At 45.5% G+C, this 16,360-nt stretch overlaps 1 protein-coding gene across 1 annotated transcript in view; it reads right to left on the bottom strand.

The window, feature by feature from the left end:
* Window positions 1-11,345, bottom strand: part of GPC4 (glypican 4) — a 107,137-nt gene extending 95,792 nt beyond the window's left edge. The window contains 2 exon segments of the mRNA XM_039488704.1: window positions 11,175-11,321; window positions 11,324-11,345. Coding sequence (XP_039344638.1) covers window positions 11,175-11,321; window positions 11,324-11,345 — 169 coding nt within the window.
* Between the last annotated feature and the right edge of the window lie 5,015 nt (window positions 11,346-16,360).

Genomic DNA, 16,360 nt, shown 5'->3' with positions numbered 1-16,360 from the left:
TCCTAGTAAAAAGACTATTTCTGGCCAATTGGTTATAAAGACATTCAAACAAGATTCTCATGTTTTTAGGAGGACTAGTAACTTCATTCCAGCCAGTAAAACCCTAACGCGGTCTGTATGTTCCAAGAATGCTGCACTGAACCAGGTTCATTAAAAAAAAAAAAAAAAAAGGGAAGCCCACAAAGGACAGTATAAAGAAGTGAAACATTCATATTGAAATCCATGTAATCTTTTAAAATGCCATTATTAGAACCTGCAGCATCAGCTGAGCATGATTTACAATCTCCTGTTGAGACCCGGAACATGGAATTTTCTATACCGATTTGTCGATACCACCAAGTAAAGATTCCAACTTATACTTTCATAAAGTTAGATTCCTCAGCTAGCAAATCCCTTAAACTCCTAGGGTACGTGGAGCTGGGGGGATTGCTGCCTTTTTAGGAGAACATTAAATCAATTCCATTTAAACACACACACACTAAAGACAAATAATTGCCATCTGAAACTGAAGTAGAGTGGTGCCTTTAGCTGTCTTTGGACCTTTGCTTTAGATGCCTTTTTATTTTTGGCTCCATAAAAAATCCTGTCTTCTTATCCCCCTTCTAAAACGCTGCCATCAATCCAAGTTCTCACCCATGCTCAGCTGTGTGTGCACTATGTTCGATAGTTCTGTTCCAGAAGGGAAGAAGCGTAGGTACTCGCTACAGTGAGTTCTCACAAGCAAAGTATCTGGGGGTGCCAATTACATGTAGGACAAGCAGCACTACTCTTCTCTACTGTTCATATTTAATTTAACTCACCTCCGTTCTTGTTCTTTCAAGAGTGGAACAATAACCCACCCTTGGGCCTGCCTACCTTCAGAACACCTCCAGCATATGTCAGGTCATTAAGGTGTACTCAGGTGTACAGGTGTACTCAGTGTAATTCCCCCCCACAAAAAACATGCAGACATCATGTTTTGGAGGCTTAAAGAAAACCAGACATACCACTGTTCCTACAGAACCAGACACATAGAGACATCACAGAATTGTGCGAAGACAATACTGGCAGGGCACAAAGGTGTTTTGATGGGATAAGTCAACATAGTGGAACAAGCAGACATTTGATTTCACCTCCATTCAAAAGAATTGGTAAAGCCTTTATGGACCAACTTTTCATGAGTAGGTGCATCAATTTTTGAGGGCATAAACACAACAGGAAGAGCCTGGTTTTTATAAAATGTGACTCAGTGCTTTCTGCAAAATCAGGTCCCTTTCAGGTGTTTCAAAGTTCATTCGTCACTTTTGAAAATTTAGGCCAACATTTCTGGAAGAGCAGTACAAACCATGAGGAGTTAAATACAGTACTTACTATATTCACTAACCCAACAGTGACCTTTAGAAGAAAACAGCTATTGGTTACTGTGGTTCTTTAGAAATTCAATTTCCTATGGATATGCGAAAGAACAGCAGCATTAAAATGAACACGCAATGTTGACAATGTGGAAGTCTCACAGACTTTTTGCTTTCTGAACACTTCAAGATATTCTCTATAAAAAGAACCCTTAGTCCCACCAACTGCTAGAAAACATTTTACACATTTTGTCATTGTTTGCACCCATCTGCATTTGCTTAAAAAACAGACAATTCTCATTTTCTAAACTGGTCAATGTGGAGAGAAATACTTTCTCAAAATGTTTCCTTCTGGAGCAACTTCTTTTGTCTGAACGCATTCCCTTATCTAAAGTGATAAAGCACACACTCAAGAAAGTCAAAGTCAGTTACTATGAACATAAATACGATTTATTCTTTCTGGCTTGCAAATTCAACAGAAGATAAAATTTCTATCAAGGTTGAAGGGACATATTTTGCACACCTTAACCAAAAAAAAAAAAAAAAAAAGCCAAAGTATTTCATTTCCTACAACCTTCCTGAGTCCAGAAAAATCGATTTTACTTTGAAAAGTTAGTTAGGCACCAAAATATTGTTTTTATAGTAAAATCAGTATTGGGGAACCCTAAAAAAATACATTACATACACGTTCACAATATATATTTAAAGAGATGCATGCATGCTGCCATCTCCACAATTACACAGTACTTGGACACTGCGTTCCTTCTCACTTCTTTTAAATGTAGAGATGGAGAAGTCCTTTGAGGGCATCTGGTCCATTCCAAAGCCAGTGCAGGATTGTTCCCTAATTTACTCTCATACTTTGCTTTTTCCAGTCTGGCTTTAAGATTCTCAGGCCCTGGGATTTTCCCATTTCTCTTGGGGGACTCCAATTACATAGATCTCACTGTGTAGCCTTGCTATTTAGCCTAATTTCACCCCTCCCTCCTTGTTATACTCCATCCTGCTTGGGGCCTTTTGTGGCTAGTGCTTATGCTGCCACGCAGGCACAAAACCCCCCTCCCACCCAGCTGTGCAAAGGCTGCTCACAATACAAACGTGCACGCGCCGATTACAGTGAACTGCACATTGTCGTCTCCCAGGCAATGGGCTGAACGCTGCAAGGGAACCTGGCAAAGTACAATGGATATTCTAGGGATCTGGGTAAGAAAAAAAAATAACAGAGGGGAGTTACCTTCATAATCCCAAGAGAAAGGCACAAAGAATGTGAAAAATGTTGAGAGATTATTACCCCTACTGACTAACATTAACAAAATCATCAAAGTCCTCATAAAAGAAGTTTTCTACCCAACTGTGCCTAGTTGAGTTCTTTTCTCTATACCCAAGGAAGTGGGACCCATTAACAGCCGTCATCCCTTTTGCTCAAGCAAATGTCATTGCTTGTGAAAGGTGTTGGGTTAACAAATGTTAGACAGAGAAGTTATGTATTAAAAAAAAATCACAGAAGTTGTTAGATGTTAAGGTTCAGGGCCCTTGTGATCATCTAGATGGATTTCCTGCATAACACAAGTCAAAGAACGTCACCCTGAGATTCCTGCCTCCAACCCAACAACTTGCAACTGTACTAGTGTCTCTCTTTTAGAAAGCCATCTGAGCTCTATCTGAAGACGCCAAGTGATGGAGAATATAACGCATCCCTCCATAATCCGTTCCAGCGGTCAGTTACCTGACTGTGCAAAGGGTGTAACTTAGTTTTCATTTGCACTGTATTGGGAACAGGCTTCCCTAAGTTACTCTGCCCTCAAGGAATGAGAAGGCAGCTTAGCCCCACGTCCCTTCAAACCTGGCTTCTCTACCCATCCTACTGCTGACCAAGGTATCAACTGTTAAAGGCCGTTTTTCCCTGCATGTAAACTCAAGTGTGCTATGGAAACCAACAACTCACTTTACATGAACTGGGCTCCAGAAAATTTACCAAACACCTGCTAGCCACAGGTGGAGAGGCACATCCAACCAGAGCTCTATTAGAGCAATGCCAGGTGCACCCCAACGTTGCTAGGAAGGAGAAAGACCCTGGGATTCTACCAGGCTGTGCCCCTGGGCTCTGGTATGGGATGCTCTCTTTTGTATTAGTCTCTTGTTCAGATGTGACTGATAACCTTGAAGCCCCTTCCCAGATCTAGCTGCAGGAAGGGAGGAGAACCTCTCATCTGCCATTCTGAACCCTAAAACCTACTGGCCGCTGTGACTGGTACAGTAGAGGGAAGTGGGTCTCCCACGACTCTAAAACCTGGCTGCTGTTTGGGATGGAGGTCTCTACTATTCTTCCGCCCACCCCCAGCCTTTTTTGGTGAGAAAGAGTGGGTGCTTCTCCCAAGGATATTTCCAGCATTGCCATCGGCTGCTGCTCATGCAATGACAGTCTTGTGTTGTCTTCATTTCCCTCTTCAGTTATAATGGATAAGCCACCCAAAATGCAAAGCCGTTTCACATGCAGCCACTGTGGGTCTGAAATTTCAATGGAAAGCCCTACTTCTGTCCTCCACTGCCCAAGAAGCACCCCTTCCTTCCACGGGCACACGCAAGCGGAATCCCAAGGCTGCTTGCAAACCTGCTTCAGCAGTAATATGCCTGGTGCTTAGCCACTGCCCTGGCCTTGTTCGAGTTCACTTTTAGTGGAAAACAAAAAAGCCTCTCGACATATGAAAGCCATAGAAAGTCTCCCGGAAATTACAAGACTATGTTAAAAAACACTATTTGTGTAGATGAGGCCTCATGCACATGGTCATTCAGTCTTAACCAAGGTTACATATCTAAGGACACATCTGATCATTTCAGGCAATTTTAACAATAGATAATAATTTGACTATAAATTGCATGGAATGTAGTAACTGCTTATTCTGGCACAAGAAACAGTACTTTCTACAAAGTGCCTGCCAAGGAAAATGATACTCCCACTCAGACCGGACCATTGCAAGCAGTCCCTGTGAACCACATGCTTAACATTGCAGTTTGCGAAGGCACACACTGCTGCAGTCTAACAAAACACTGCTCCAAAAACCTGAAGTGGAGAAAGTACAGTTCAGTGCAAACAACAGTCAGAGAAATTAGTCATGTTATATCAGTGACTTCCTAAAATTAAAAAGGTGAAGGGCAGAAGAGTTTTACATCCTGACCTGACAACACGGGGCAGAGGGAATAGAACATCTTAAAAAAAAAAGTAATTTTCCATCAGTCACTAACATGCTTCCTGGGACAAGCCTGACCACCCCCACCCCAACCACGAGCAGTGACTCACTCTGGGAGCAAGAAGAACCTCTCCTTACTCTAAAGCGATGCCATACTAACCAGTTTAGAGTAGCAATGGCATCATCTAGAACCACACGGATTCAATACTGAACGATACTTTCAGTGACTGAACTTGGAGATTTGCAACATGCTGTGGGAACAGAATCGTAACAAAGTATCCTTTCTTCAGGAAACAAAGAAAAATATATATCATTTGGTCAAATAGAAAAAAAGAAAAAAAAAAGGGGCATCATACTTCAACAGCATTTTATGAGCCATGTACAGGAAAGGTGGCATCCCTGCCAGAGTCGGTTTAGTAATAATCACAGGAGGGAAAAACTACAACCAGAGGCTGGGAAATCCCACTCGTGGATTCACAGACTGCTTCTGGGAGAGGAGAAGGTCTCTAGAGCATGAGACTCAGAACCCGTCCAAGGGACATGTTACAAGAATTCTAACCCTGACAACCTTCAGGCCACGGCTTCACATTTTCAGAAATGGATCATTGTCGGACTGCACCACCAACAAAATACCAGCCAGAATTGATTTGTGCAGAGTGTACCTAGATCTGACATCACCATAAGCCTCAGAACATGCATCCATCATTCTTATTTCTCACACTGAACATACATAATGAACCACCTTTAGCAGTTTTTCTGTGAACCAGAGAATACAGTGGTGGCCATTAGTAGTAGTATAAAAAGGAAAAGGCAAAGCTAAGGATAGGTATGGGAATTTTAGGTTTTTTGTTTTTTTTAATATATGAAAAGGTACATATTATAAACACATGCCCACAGGGCTGCATTGGCTCTCAGGGTGCCCCATCGATTCCCAATATACTCAAACTGCACCCTTGTGATGTGTGTCATCAGTAGAGCCACGAGTGAATTACAGCCTGTGTTCTCTGGCAGCCACCCATTATTTTATATGTAAAGAACAAGTTTCAGAAACTGACAATCTGTCAGTATCAAAGGGAGACTCCTAATCCCACAATTACTGGGATGTCCAGTAACAGACTAGATGTGTTACATATTACTCCTATCATAAGCTTCAAGACAGCAACAACATTGTTGGGGCTACAGGTGGGATCTGGAATAGGGTGTTAAAAATCTCATTGATACAATTCCACAGAGCAAAGCCATCTGCAGAGGGAATTAAAAATATTTATGGAGGCATTCTATATGTCACATATTGTTACATCTGAAGGAGGTACTTAACATAAAAAGAAAAGTTTCATATATTCTACTCTACAGGTAAACATATCAGACAGCTTTTACTGATCACTAAGCAAATATGAATTGGTCAGCAGCACAGCTGTTCTAAGTAATACTTCATATTACCTGCTGAAAGGAAATGACCATTTACATTAGCAAGAAAGATTACAGCATGTTCATAGATAATAACCTGCCATTTATGGATACTGTAATTAGGTTCTAAACTTGGTCTAAATCAATTTTAGATCTGACTCCTAGGTGACTATGAACAGGCAATCGCCAGTGAATATTAATATTGTGGAGAATAAAATGCTGCAGATATTTTTAAAAAATTGTCTGGTAGAATTTGACTGTTTTAGTTAAAAGAAGTGGAGAAAAAGAAGAGTTATGCATACATAGTTCTCCCATGGGAAATAAATATGGTGATAACATATACATCAGGTATGGAGATATACCGATCTCATAGAGCTGGAAGGGACCTTGAAAGGTCATCAAGTCCAGCCCCCTGCCTTCACTAGCAGGACCAAGTGCCGATTTTTGCCCCAGATCCCTAAGTGGCCCCCTCAAGGACTGAGCTCATAACCCTGGGTTTAGCAGGCCAATGCTCGAACCACTGAGCTATCCCCCCTACTAAGTTAGAGAATCATTTTATATGCACTTCTATTAAGAATGTGAGTTTCATGTGCTTTATTAGACAGAATTATATTAATTTAATAACTGCTAATTGTTCATCCTTAATTTTAACAATTGCTGAAAGTGCAAATTAGGCGCTCAGCCAGATGAGCTGAGAAGAAAATCAAACCACCAAAACAAACCGAGACACGCTTCATAATCCAATCTCTGTTTCCTTCCTCCAAGGCACCCACCTACCTAAGGCAGTGGTGGGTGACCTGCAGCCCATCAGGGTAATCTGACTGTGGGCCAGGAGACATTTTGCTGACATTGACCGTCTGCAGGCACAGCCCCCCACAGCTCCCAGGGGTGGCAGTTCGCTGTTTTGACTGTAGAGATGGCACGACCAAAAAAAAAAAAAAAACCCACAACCAACACACACATGCCACAACTTTTAGGAAATGCTTCAGAGGCTTTGTCTATACTACTACAACAAGAAGTTTACAAGTGACTGAAGAATCAAGCAAAATCTGATTGTCAAACTGGTAAAAATAACCTAACTGATTTCAATAATAAGAATTCAGTGTGGCAATAAACTGCCTTATTTCTGTGCTTTGTACACTGCCACCACAACATCACAGCCCCCAAATTTTGCCCCCTGAAGCACACACTTTTAAATCCCTTCCTCCATGTACATGTTTTAGTGAGTTGTTAAATTCAGGCAGACAACACTCTTAGTAGTTTGCATAAATGCCCCAATGGGATACAGGTTAAAAGATTTATATATAAAAATTACTGTGTTGCTGAAACTTGGTTCTTGCCATGTAGCCAAGATTTTGCATACGGCGTTTTCAATTCCCTTTGCTCACTACACTTATGAGTGGACGAAAATATGCACCTTGCACATTCTAAAGCAAGCAAATTAATATCAGGGGCTTGGCAAAGTGACTTACTTTTAAAGAGTTACAAAAACCTAAAACAACTTGCCCCCATCTGAAAACGTAACAAGTAGTATCTAAGATTACTGCAACCTCTATTTTTATCCACTGTATTCATATGAGAATGCTTTGCGTCACATTCACTATTTTCCATGTAATCATCACCTGGGCCCAATCCTACATCAGATCCACGCAGACAGATCCTTAACCAGCATGGAGACCCAGTGACTACGACAGTGGATAGAGCTCCAACGGGTCATATAAAGATATGTTTGTGTGGCTCTGACTGCAAGATCGGGGCTTCAGTTTCCCCTGCTCATGTGGGAAACAGCAACAGGGGAGAGAAAATTGGTGAGAGGGGTTAAATACGAAGATTAGGCAGGTGTAGTATCTAAAACTAGTTTTAATTTTAAAACTAACTGGATTTTAACGTGAACTTTCCCTTTAAAGCACTACAATATTCACAGACCACTCAATTTTTTTTTAAAGATTCTTGGTTGCCTCTTCTAAATAGGCTTAAACCATAGATGTCATCTTAATGCTAAGTTTCCAAGACTTGTTGCTTTGTGAATAAGGCCTGATGCCGTGATTTCATTTATCCCTGGGGAGACAGGGACATAACCTAATTAACACTTTTGATGAGTAAGTTGAACAAGGCGGCCCTCTTTTTGTTAAATAATCTCTTGTGATTATCACATTTCTCTGACGTCTTATTTCAAAAGCACAGGGTCAAGCTGACAGCCCCGTTAGGACCTCAAATGGAAGTCCTGTCAGCATGATGTACTCCTGACACTCTCCAAAGCACATCAAATCATCTTAATGATGATACAGAAATGTAGACGAGGTCAAATCCTCAAGATACAGTGGCTTCTGGGAAGCCTGCGCAAATCCTTAGTGTTACACTGACCCAAGTGCTGATCTTAAATCAACACAACCATTTTGAAAAGCACGGGGGGGGGGGGGCGGTAGCAGAGTATTTTAGCTCAAAGCATTTGGGTGTTTCTCATTAAAACATTTCTTGAAGAAGCAAAAAGAGCCATGATTTGATTCCAACAGCTGTATGCTAAATGCATCTCATGACGCTGACAACATAAAAGTACAACTGACTGAAATCATTTCAGTTTGTGTCAGTGAAGGGGATAATATATGCATATTTGGAGGGCACAGCAATGGTAAAGATTACCCCTGCTTCTATATTAGCAGTCTAAAGGTATTTACTTGGGTCTGTCTGTGTTGTGACAGTGTCCTAGACTCAAATGAATGCCTCTAACACTCCACATTTTTGAGCCATTCAGTCATGCATTTTTGTTATTGTTGAAAGTAGTGCCAAATTGCAGCGCATGAGCTGGAGTCTTTGGTGGTCTCCCAAGGATTCCAGCTAAAAAAGCACTTCCTTTGTTCCTCAGGAGAATGCAGTCCAGTAGGTCATTCAAAAGGGGAAATAAAAGCAGCAGCCCTGGGAGGGAGATGAAGGATGAAACAAAAAGAATAAAATGTTTTGGGTGTGAGCACATTAACTACCATTTCCTACTGCTGGCTACTAATAACGCTCCTGTCCCTTCGATGGGCAAATATTTGTGGACCAACGTGCAAAATTGTTTCTCGAGATGTCATTTTGCAAAAAAAAGGGCAGTTTGACTTCATATGATGTCACTGAAATCTTAGTCTATATAGTCAAAAGAGCCATTTCTTGCATATTGATTTGTTTTAAGGACTCCTGCCTAGACAAACCACCACAGATACATTCACCACCAGCAGCTGAGCAACAATTCACGTTTTTCTCGTGAATAATAGTCAAGGATTCAAAATCCACTCTGTTGGCATCATGCAACTCTAACAGAATCGCCTCTTTGAAGTATGAGAATGAGACACAAACTTAAAGACAACACTGTTCATAAATGCATGAAGGGTAAAAATGCATTCGCTATTTTCCAGGGTGAATCTTGGCTAACTCCACTTTTGCCAGGGGAGGGGCTGAAAACGGCCTTCAGGACTAAGTAATTTTTTTCACATCTTAGTACTAAATTGTTGCAACATCAGCACCTATCTGAGTTTGCTAAAAGAAAGACAGCTTAAGGGCAAACAGTGCCTAATCGGTTATGTACAAATCATTTGGTAACTGCAAAGGTAGAGCAAAGTGACATAATTTGGGGAAAAGAGGACTGGGTCAGTCACATTTTAAAAAGTCATCCTGCTGTCTAATCAATAGCTGCTCTCTTTGCTAGTCCAAGTCACCAAAGAACTTCATTAACTAGAGGAAACTGTGACTGCTAAGTAAAAATGGTGGAATTTAGCATTCTGTGGGCACAAAATTCCACTCCATTATTTGCTTTCTGAAACCACTCCAGGAACTCTTCATTTCTTTTCTCTCCTCCATCCTCACCGCTTTAACCGGGAAAGGCTCTTACTAACTGTAAGGAAGTGTAGTTCTCAAAACTCCTGAGATGTTTCTTAAACCTGTTGCTCTGTCAGAACCAAGATTAAGGATTTTCTGGAGCCCTTCAGAGTCAAGAACCCAAAACCTGTGTGGGGTGGACATGGTTTCATGGCATCACTTATTGCGGATTCCATCCATAAATTCATCCTCACAGTTTGCTTGAGATCATGCAGTAAGCTGGGAGGAGATTTGGGAATTCCTCACAAAATATCCCTGTGCAAAAAAAGTCCTCGCAAATACCCGCCAGCAAAAAGGTTGTCTCTAAACACCTCAAGTGCAAAAACGTGAGGAGGACTAGCCTTTCCTCATTTGCATGACCATCTCCAAACAAAGATTAAGATTTCCTGCAATCCGTCTTTTCAAATGCCCGTAATTGCATGTGCAATTAACCCGAAGGTCAGGAGAAAAATCTTTCAAAATACCTTCCTGAATTCTGTCCACATTCTTCAAGCTTTTTCCACTGGCTGGTTTTGACTCAGCTTTCAAACCACTCTGCAGGCAGAGAAGCCCCCCCCTCCCCTGGCGTGGGTTTCCCTACCTTTGCAGAGGGGAATTATAACCACACATTTTAGAGCTACGAACTCATTTGCCACCGCCGAGTATTCCCTGAATGCAAAGAGCTGGGGCCTGATTATGCTCCTTGGACAAAAACACACCCCGCCACTTAAGAACATGGTAAAACTTAAAGGGGAAGGGGGATGGGGGGGACCCTGCACATTCCCAAGGAACTTTCTTCCTGCCCGGCTCTCCTGGAGGAGCAGGGTGCGGGGGGGAGGCAACGTCTGCCCGGGAGCCTCCCCCCGTCGCTCGGCGGCTGGCTAGGATCGCTCCTGAGCCAGGGCAGAGGAATCCCAAGCCCAGAGGATCCCAGCCCGGGCTGACAAAGGGAAGGAGCCCGGAGCCACGGGAGCGCCACCCACCCGGACCCCTGCCCCAGCCTGCGGGTCCCACAACGCGTATCGCTGCAAACCAGCCCCGCGCCCCCTGCAACCCCTCCCCCGCAAACCAGCCCCGCGCCCCCTGCAACCCCTCCCCCGCAAACCAGCCCCGCGCCCCCTGCAACCCCTGCAAACCAGCCCCGCGCCCCCTCCCCAAACCAGCCCTGCGCCCCCTGCAAACCCCGCAAACCAGCCCCGCGCCCTCTGCCCTCCGCAAAGCAGCCCCGCGCCCCCTGCAACCCCTCCCGCAAACAATCCCTGCGCCCCTGCAGACCCCCGCAAACCAGCCTTGCGCCCCTGCAGACCCCGCAAAGCAGCCCCGCGCCCCCCCTGCAGCCCCGCGCCCCGCAAAGCAGCCCCCCCGCAAAGCAGCCCCGCGCCCCCCCCGCAAAGCAGCCCCGCGCCCCCCGCCTCACCGTTGATCTCGTGGCTGGGCGCATCGCCCTGGCTGACGCCCTTGGCGACGTAGAGCCGCCTGACTTCGGAGCAGTTTCGGGACCTGGGCTCGGCGGCCAGCAGCAGCAGCGGGAGGCTGCAGGCGGCCAGGGCGCACAGCAGCGGGGCAGGCAGGCGCTCCGCCGGGGCATGGTGGCGCGGGGCCGGCCCGGGGCGAGAGGCGAGTGGGGCGCGCTCGGGGCCCGGCGCTGGCTGGCTCACTGAGCGGCGCCGCGGGCTGGGCGAAGTTGGGGCCGGGCGGGCGGGAGCGGGGTGGGGAGAGGGGAGGGCGCGCAGGGCCGGGACCGGCCCCCAGGAAAAGCAGGAGCCGGGATCGCCCGCCTGGCAGGGCGGAGCCGGAGCCGGAGCCGGCCCCGGGCCGTCCCCTCCCACTGCCTGGGGAAGGCGGCGGCTCCCTACGGGAGAGGAGCCTGCCCGCGGCGTGACTCCGGAGTAACCCCCGGGGGGCAGAGAAGGGGCCAGCTAAGGGGGGTGGGCGCCCCCTGGGGGGTGGGCAGCTGGCCCTGCTCTGCACGGGGCAGGACCAGACCCCAAGCAAACCCCTTATTGCTGGAGGAGGGGCAGATCCACAGGGGAACCTGCAGCTGGGGCCCAGCCCCTGGATCCAGTCCCCAGCAGCTCTGGAGCTGGATCAGACCTTCTCAGCTCTGGCCTGGCTCTAGGCGAGATGGAGCTGGCCCAGCCCCCTGGCTCCAAGCTCCCTCAAGCCTGGGGGAGGTTCACACCCAGCTGGGAACTCCCGGCTCACCCCAAAACCTAAAGCAACGTGGCAAGGTTTAAGGTGGAAAATGCTGGTTTTCTACCTCCAACTATAAATTGGCTCAGCCCTGCTTAGAGGCTGGACCAGGAGCACTGCCAGATGGGTGAGCCTCAGTACACCCAGTTGCATGCTTGCACGGTGAAAAATTTTTGTTCAGGACTAATCAAAACTGACTCTATCGGTGGGGACCCTCCTCTCTTTGGGAGGTGGAACTGGGCTCTGAACATTGACACCCCTCTGCTTTGATAGTCCCTGGCTCCCCTCCTAACCACTGTCAGTTTATATCCCTGTATTTGCTGCTTGCTTTTATTTACTAAAAGAAACGTAAAGCACGTCATGCTTGCAAAGATCATGTGAAGTATAAGGGTCTCAACCTAGAAAAAGCATTTACACGCTGGTGTTGTTCAAAAGGTAACGCTCTGGTTACAGCAAAGGCTAAAATAGTCTAGTAATGAAGAGAAATCCTAAAAGGACCCCCCCCCAAAAAAAAAACAATTATCTTACAATAATACCCAGCCTCATAGAAATTTTGTGCTCCTCTGGTGAAAGGTACAATATATGCAAAACATTTCCATCAACATGATATTTATGACAATACACTTGTTATAGACAAGGGGGTACAAGGCCATAGGCTTGTGCTGGGTCCAGTTCACAGCTCTGTCAGGGTCTTTCTGTGTGACCTTGGGCAAGTCACTTAGTCTTTGAACTCCTCAGTGTCTCATCTGTAAAATGGCAATAAGGTGCCTTCCTTCCTCCCACCCTTTATTAGTCTTATGTAGATGTCAGGCGCTTCAGGGCAGTGCCTGTTCCTTACTATAATGCCTAGCACATCCAGGCTTTGCTCACTGAACCTATCGACCCAGGCTAGGAGGCTTGTTACTGCAGGCTGTGTAAATACACCCTTAGTGCTACTGCTTTACAGAATAATAGATTGCCATACAGGCAAGTAACCCCTTCCTTCACCGCACCGTACAGTTGGAAGCTGCATATTTCAGTATGACCAGGAGTGAATTTCCTGCCCCATTAAGATGCAATGGCTCACGGGTGTCATTTGTTAAACAAGTGTAGTGTTTTGTACAACATACATAACAGTATGGCTCTAACTCACATACATCAGGGATTTCCTTTTCTTCCCCCCACTCCTTCTTCTCTGTCTTTCTTGCTCTAACATCTTTTAAACTGGAAACCGCGCACAGGCTGAAAAACAACAGCAAAAAAAGTTCTCTTTTGTTAGGTGAAATGTAATGCCCGTGAAAGGATAAGAGACTGTCAGAATTGTGAGATGAAGTCCTCTATTCATTTCCCTGCCTGGGGCCACTCGTACAGTAAAGGCACTGCCTTTTTGCCCTATCAGTGACCCCCTATGGGAACAAGATACTTGTTCAGCTCCAAGCTTTTCATGCGCGCAGAGTGCACATCCCACAAACGTATGTGGGGCACTTTGTGTAACAGGGACTATTGTAAACGAGGAATTAAAGCCAAAGCAGCAGAAAGCCCTTCTACCCCCACCAGCCTCTACTGGGATAACAGGAGTAAGGAGACCCCCTTCTTTTGTCATCCAAGGCCTGGCATTCTGTTTGGAATGGACCAGGTACGCTGAGCTGCCCCGAACCTGCTGCACTGTTCGCATAGTAAAGAACAAAGCTTCTTCAGCTGGCTAGCGTGTGATAACGGCCTGAGCAACTCCGCCCCAGCCCTCCAGTGAAGCCATGTTTTATTTTTAGTGCGGATGAAGTTTCTTCAAACATTTGGGGCAAATCCTCCAATCCTCACAGAGTCACCAAGGCCTTGAGGTTGCAGTGCAGGGGTTCAAGGGATCTCATTGCAGGCCCAGGCCCAGGCCCCAAGTCCTCACTCAGCCCAGGCTTCCCTTTAAATCAGCTGAAATCTGCATTGCAGGTGGATGGGCATCTCACCCTTATTTGCGTGGAAGTTGCTCTATCATGTGTGGGCTGACAAACTGGGCCACACATTCTCCTGAAGTTAGTCTTGTAAGAGTATAATCCTCTAGCATCTGCTCCTTGCCAAGTATGAGCAAGTTCTGTTTTTCATAGCTCTACCTCGTCACCATTCCAGCCTTTCTTTGGAGAGACAATGCAAATTTTAAAGAGAACTCAGCAGGGAGCTGTGTACTTTTTATCCCAAAGTGAGAGAGAAAATGAGGGTGAGAAAGTCTGCAGGGTCCGAGCCAGTTTGCCATTTGCTGATTCCTAAATCCAGGAGAGAGGGGCACAGTATTACAAGAAACCGCCTGAAAAACAGGAGAGTGAAGCAAGTTCCTATGTCAAAGGTAGAAGCAAAACAATAAAGCTGGTCAACATTTTTCATTCAAAACTGTTTTTTTCTGAAATTCGTCTTTTTTTTCCCCCAAAAAAAATTCTGATTTCTTAAAGAAAACACTCCCCAAACTCTCAAAACGTCCAGACTTTCTGTTCTGGGTTTTCCTTGTTCCCCAACCCAATCCTCCCTTTTTCAGTGTCAAAAGGGTGGAGGACACAAAAATTGGGGTTTGAGTTTTGAAAACTGAATAATGGTGGTGGGTTTTTTCAGCTTGAAATTTTCTGATTTTAATATGAGGAAAGCCCCTCAACATTTGTCCACAAGCCAGACCTTCCCACTGCTCAACCCGCTCTGTGAAACATATCCTGGACATGGAGGGCCTGAGTGTCAGAGGTTCTGAGTACCAGCAGCTCCCGGTGAGTTCAGTTAGTTGCGGATGCTCTGCACATTAAAAAAAATAAAAAACAACATCAGGCTCTAAGTCTTCCTTTACTAATTAGAGTGATTCTAATGCTCCTGTCATGAGGGGGACTGGACTAGATGACCTCTTGAGGTCCCTTCCAGTCCTATGATTAGAGGATGATACCCCAGACCAAGACACACTTGGACCTTTTGAAAGGTTGGATACAGCTCCAGACCTGCTGGCTCAAGCCTATCTTTAGTTATGGTGCCAGGAAGTGTAGACAAGGTGACATCATTCACATGGCGCCTTCAAGGAACCTCTTCCAGCAGATGCCATGCACTTTGCACAACTTGGCATTTCAAATGTCCATTGTCTGAGTGGGCTGATCTGCAATTTTTCCTTTCTTCCCACTGAAATGCTGGTGGAAAGATGAGAAGCAAGGTTCCGCCTCCACCACTCTTTCTAGTCATGTTTTCCCATCCTGGCTTGCATCCCAATAACCTGCTTTCTTCTCACTCATTCGCTTATGTCCTCTCCTCTCCCTCCCCTATATTTAATGATTCCACTGGATTTAAAAAGCCTAATCACTGCTGCCACCACTAAGCCAATGGTCCCTACTATTCTGCAACGAAGACCTTGTCTATAGTAGAAAGTTGCAACAGTTTAGCTAAAAATTAATATAGATGAACTGGTGCACACCCCTCATGTAGATCCTCCTAAATTGGTGGAAATCTTGTTGATACCAATTTAGTTTGCATGGGCAATGTATCAGATTAAGCTGAAATTGATAACAGATTCGTGTCTACATGACATTTGCATGGGAAAACTGCAGCAATTTTCTAATATAGACAGAGTGTTTACAGCAGGGACCAAACCAACAGAAGAGCAATAGTACCAGTTGGGCCAAGTACGTACTCAGGCATCCGTCCCTTACCCCCCTTCCACCAGGTGTTTTGCTGGGCTCAGCCTCAAGTTTCAAAGTTCTTTCTTGCTCTGATTTCAGAGCACAGCCTGCCAGGATTCCCCCTGGCTCCAGCCTCCCCATAGTTCTCGCTCCAAGCCTCCTAGGCAGCTCTCAGCCTTTAGCCCAAGACAGGAAGCTCTGATCTACCTTTCTCCTGAGTCTTCTCCCTGGCCTTCCTCCTACTGCTCTGTGCTCCTTTCTTTATGAAGATCCAGCTCCTCCTCAGTTGGGTTTGATCATCAGCTGGGCCTAACACCGCTCCAGGTGCCAGTCAGGAGTCTAATTTGCTCAGGCTCCTGCTTAACTCACAGTTAACCGGTGTGGAGTTTGTATGTCCCATCACTAGCCCCCAGCGTTTGGGGATGAGAAGGTCTGGAGGTGTTGAACTAATTAATTTCTATTGCAGTGCTGAGCGTTAGATTGTGAATCCTTTAGCCCCACGGTGAGCAGAAGCAGCATGCAAGTAACTACTCCTCAGAGGGGTAAGGAGTGTACTATCCGGCCCTTATTCATTATTTGCTTTAAACACCCACCTGCTCAAGATTGAAGCCCCACTGCGCTAGGTGCTGTACAAACACATAGGAAAGCAGAGCCCCTTTCCCAAAAAGTTTTGCAGTCTAAATTGAGACAAGATGCAACAAGCGAGCATGACGAACCAGACCAGGAGAGAGCAAGGCTGGGTGAGGCTTGTAATAATAAGATTACACGGTTATGTTGGTTACACCCATCTTGCTGGGCC

Source organism: Mauremys reevesii, linkage group 9 (assembly GCF_016161935.1).
Source record: "Mauremys reevesii isolate NIE-2019 linkage group 9, ASM1616193v1, whole genome shotgun sequence".
Lineage (NCBI taxonomy): Eukaryota > Metazoa > Chordata > Testudines > Geoemydidae > Mauremys > Mauremys reevesii.
This window is presented reverse-complemented; position numbering and strand designations above follow the sequence as displayed.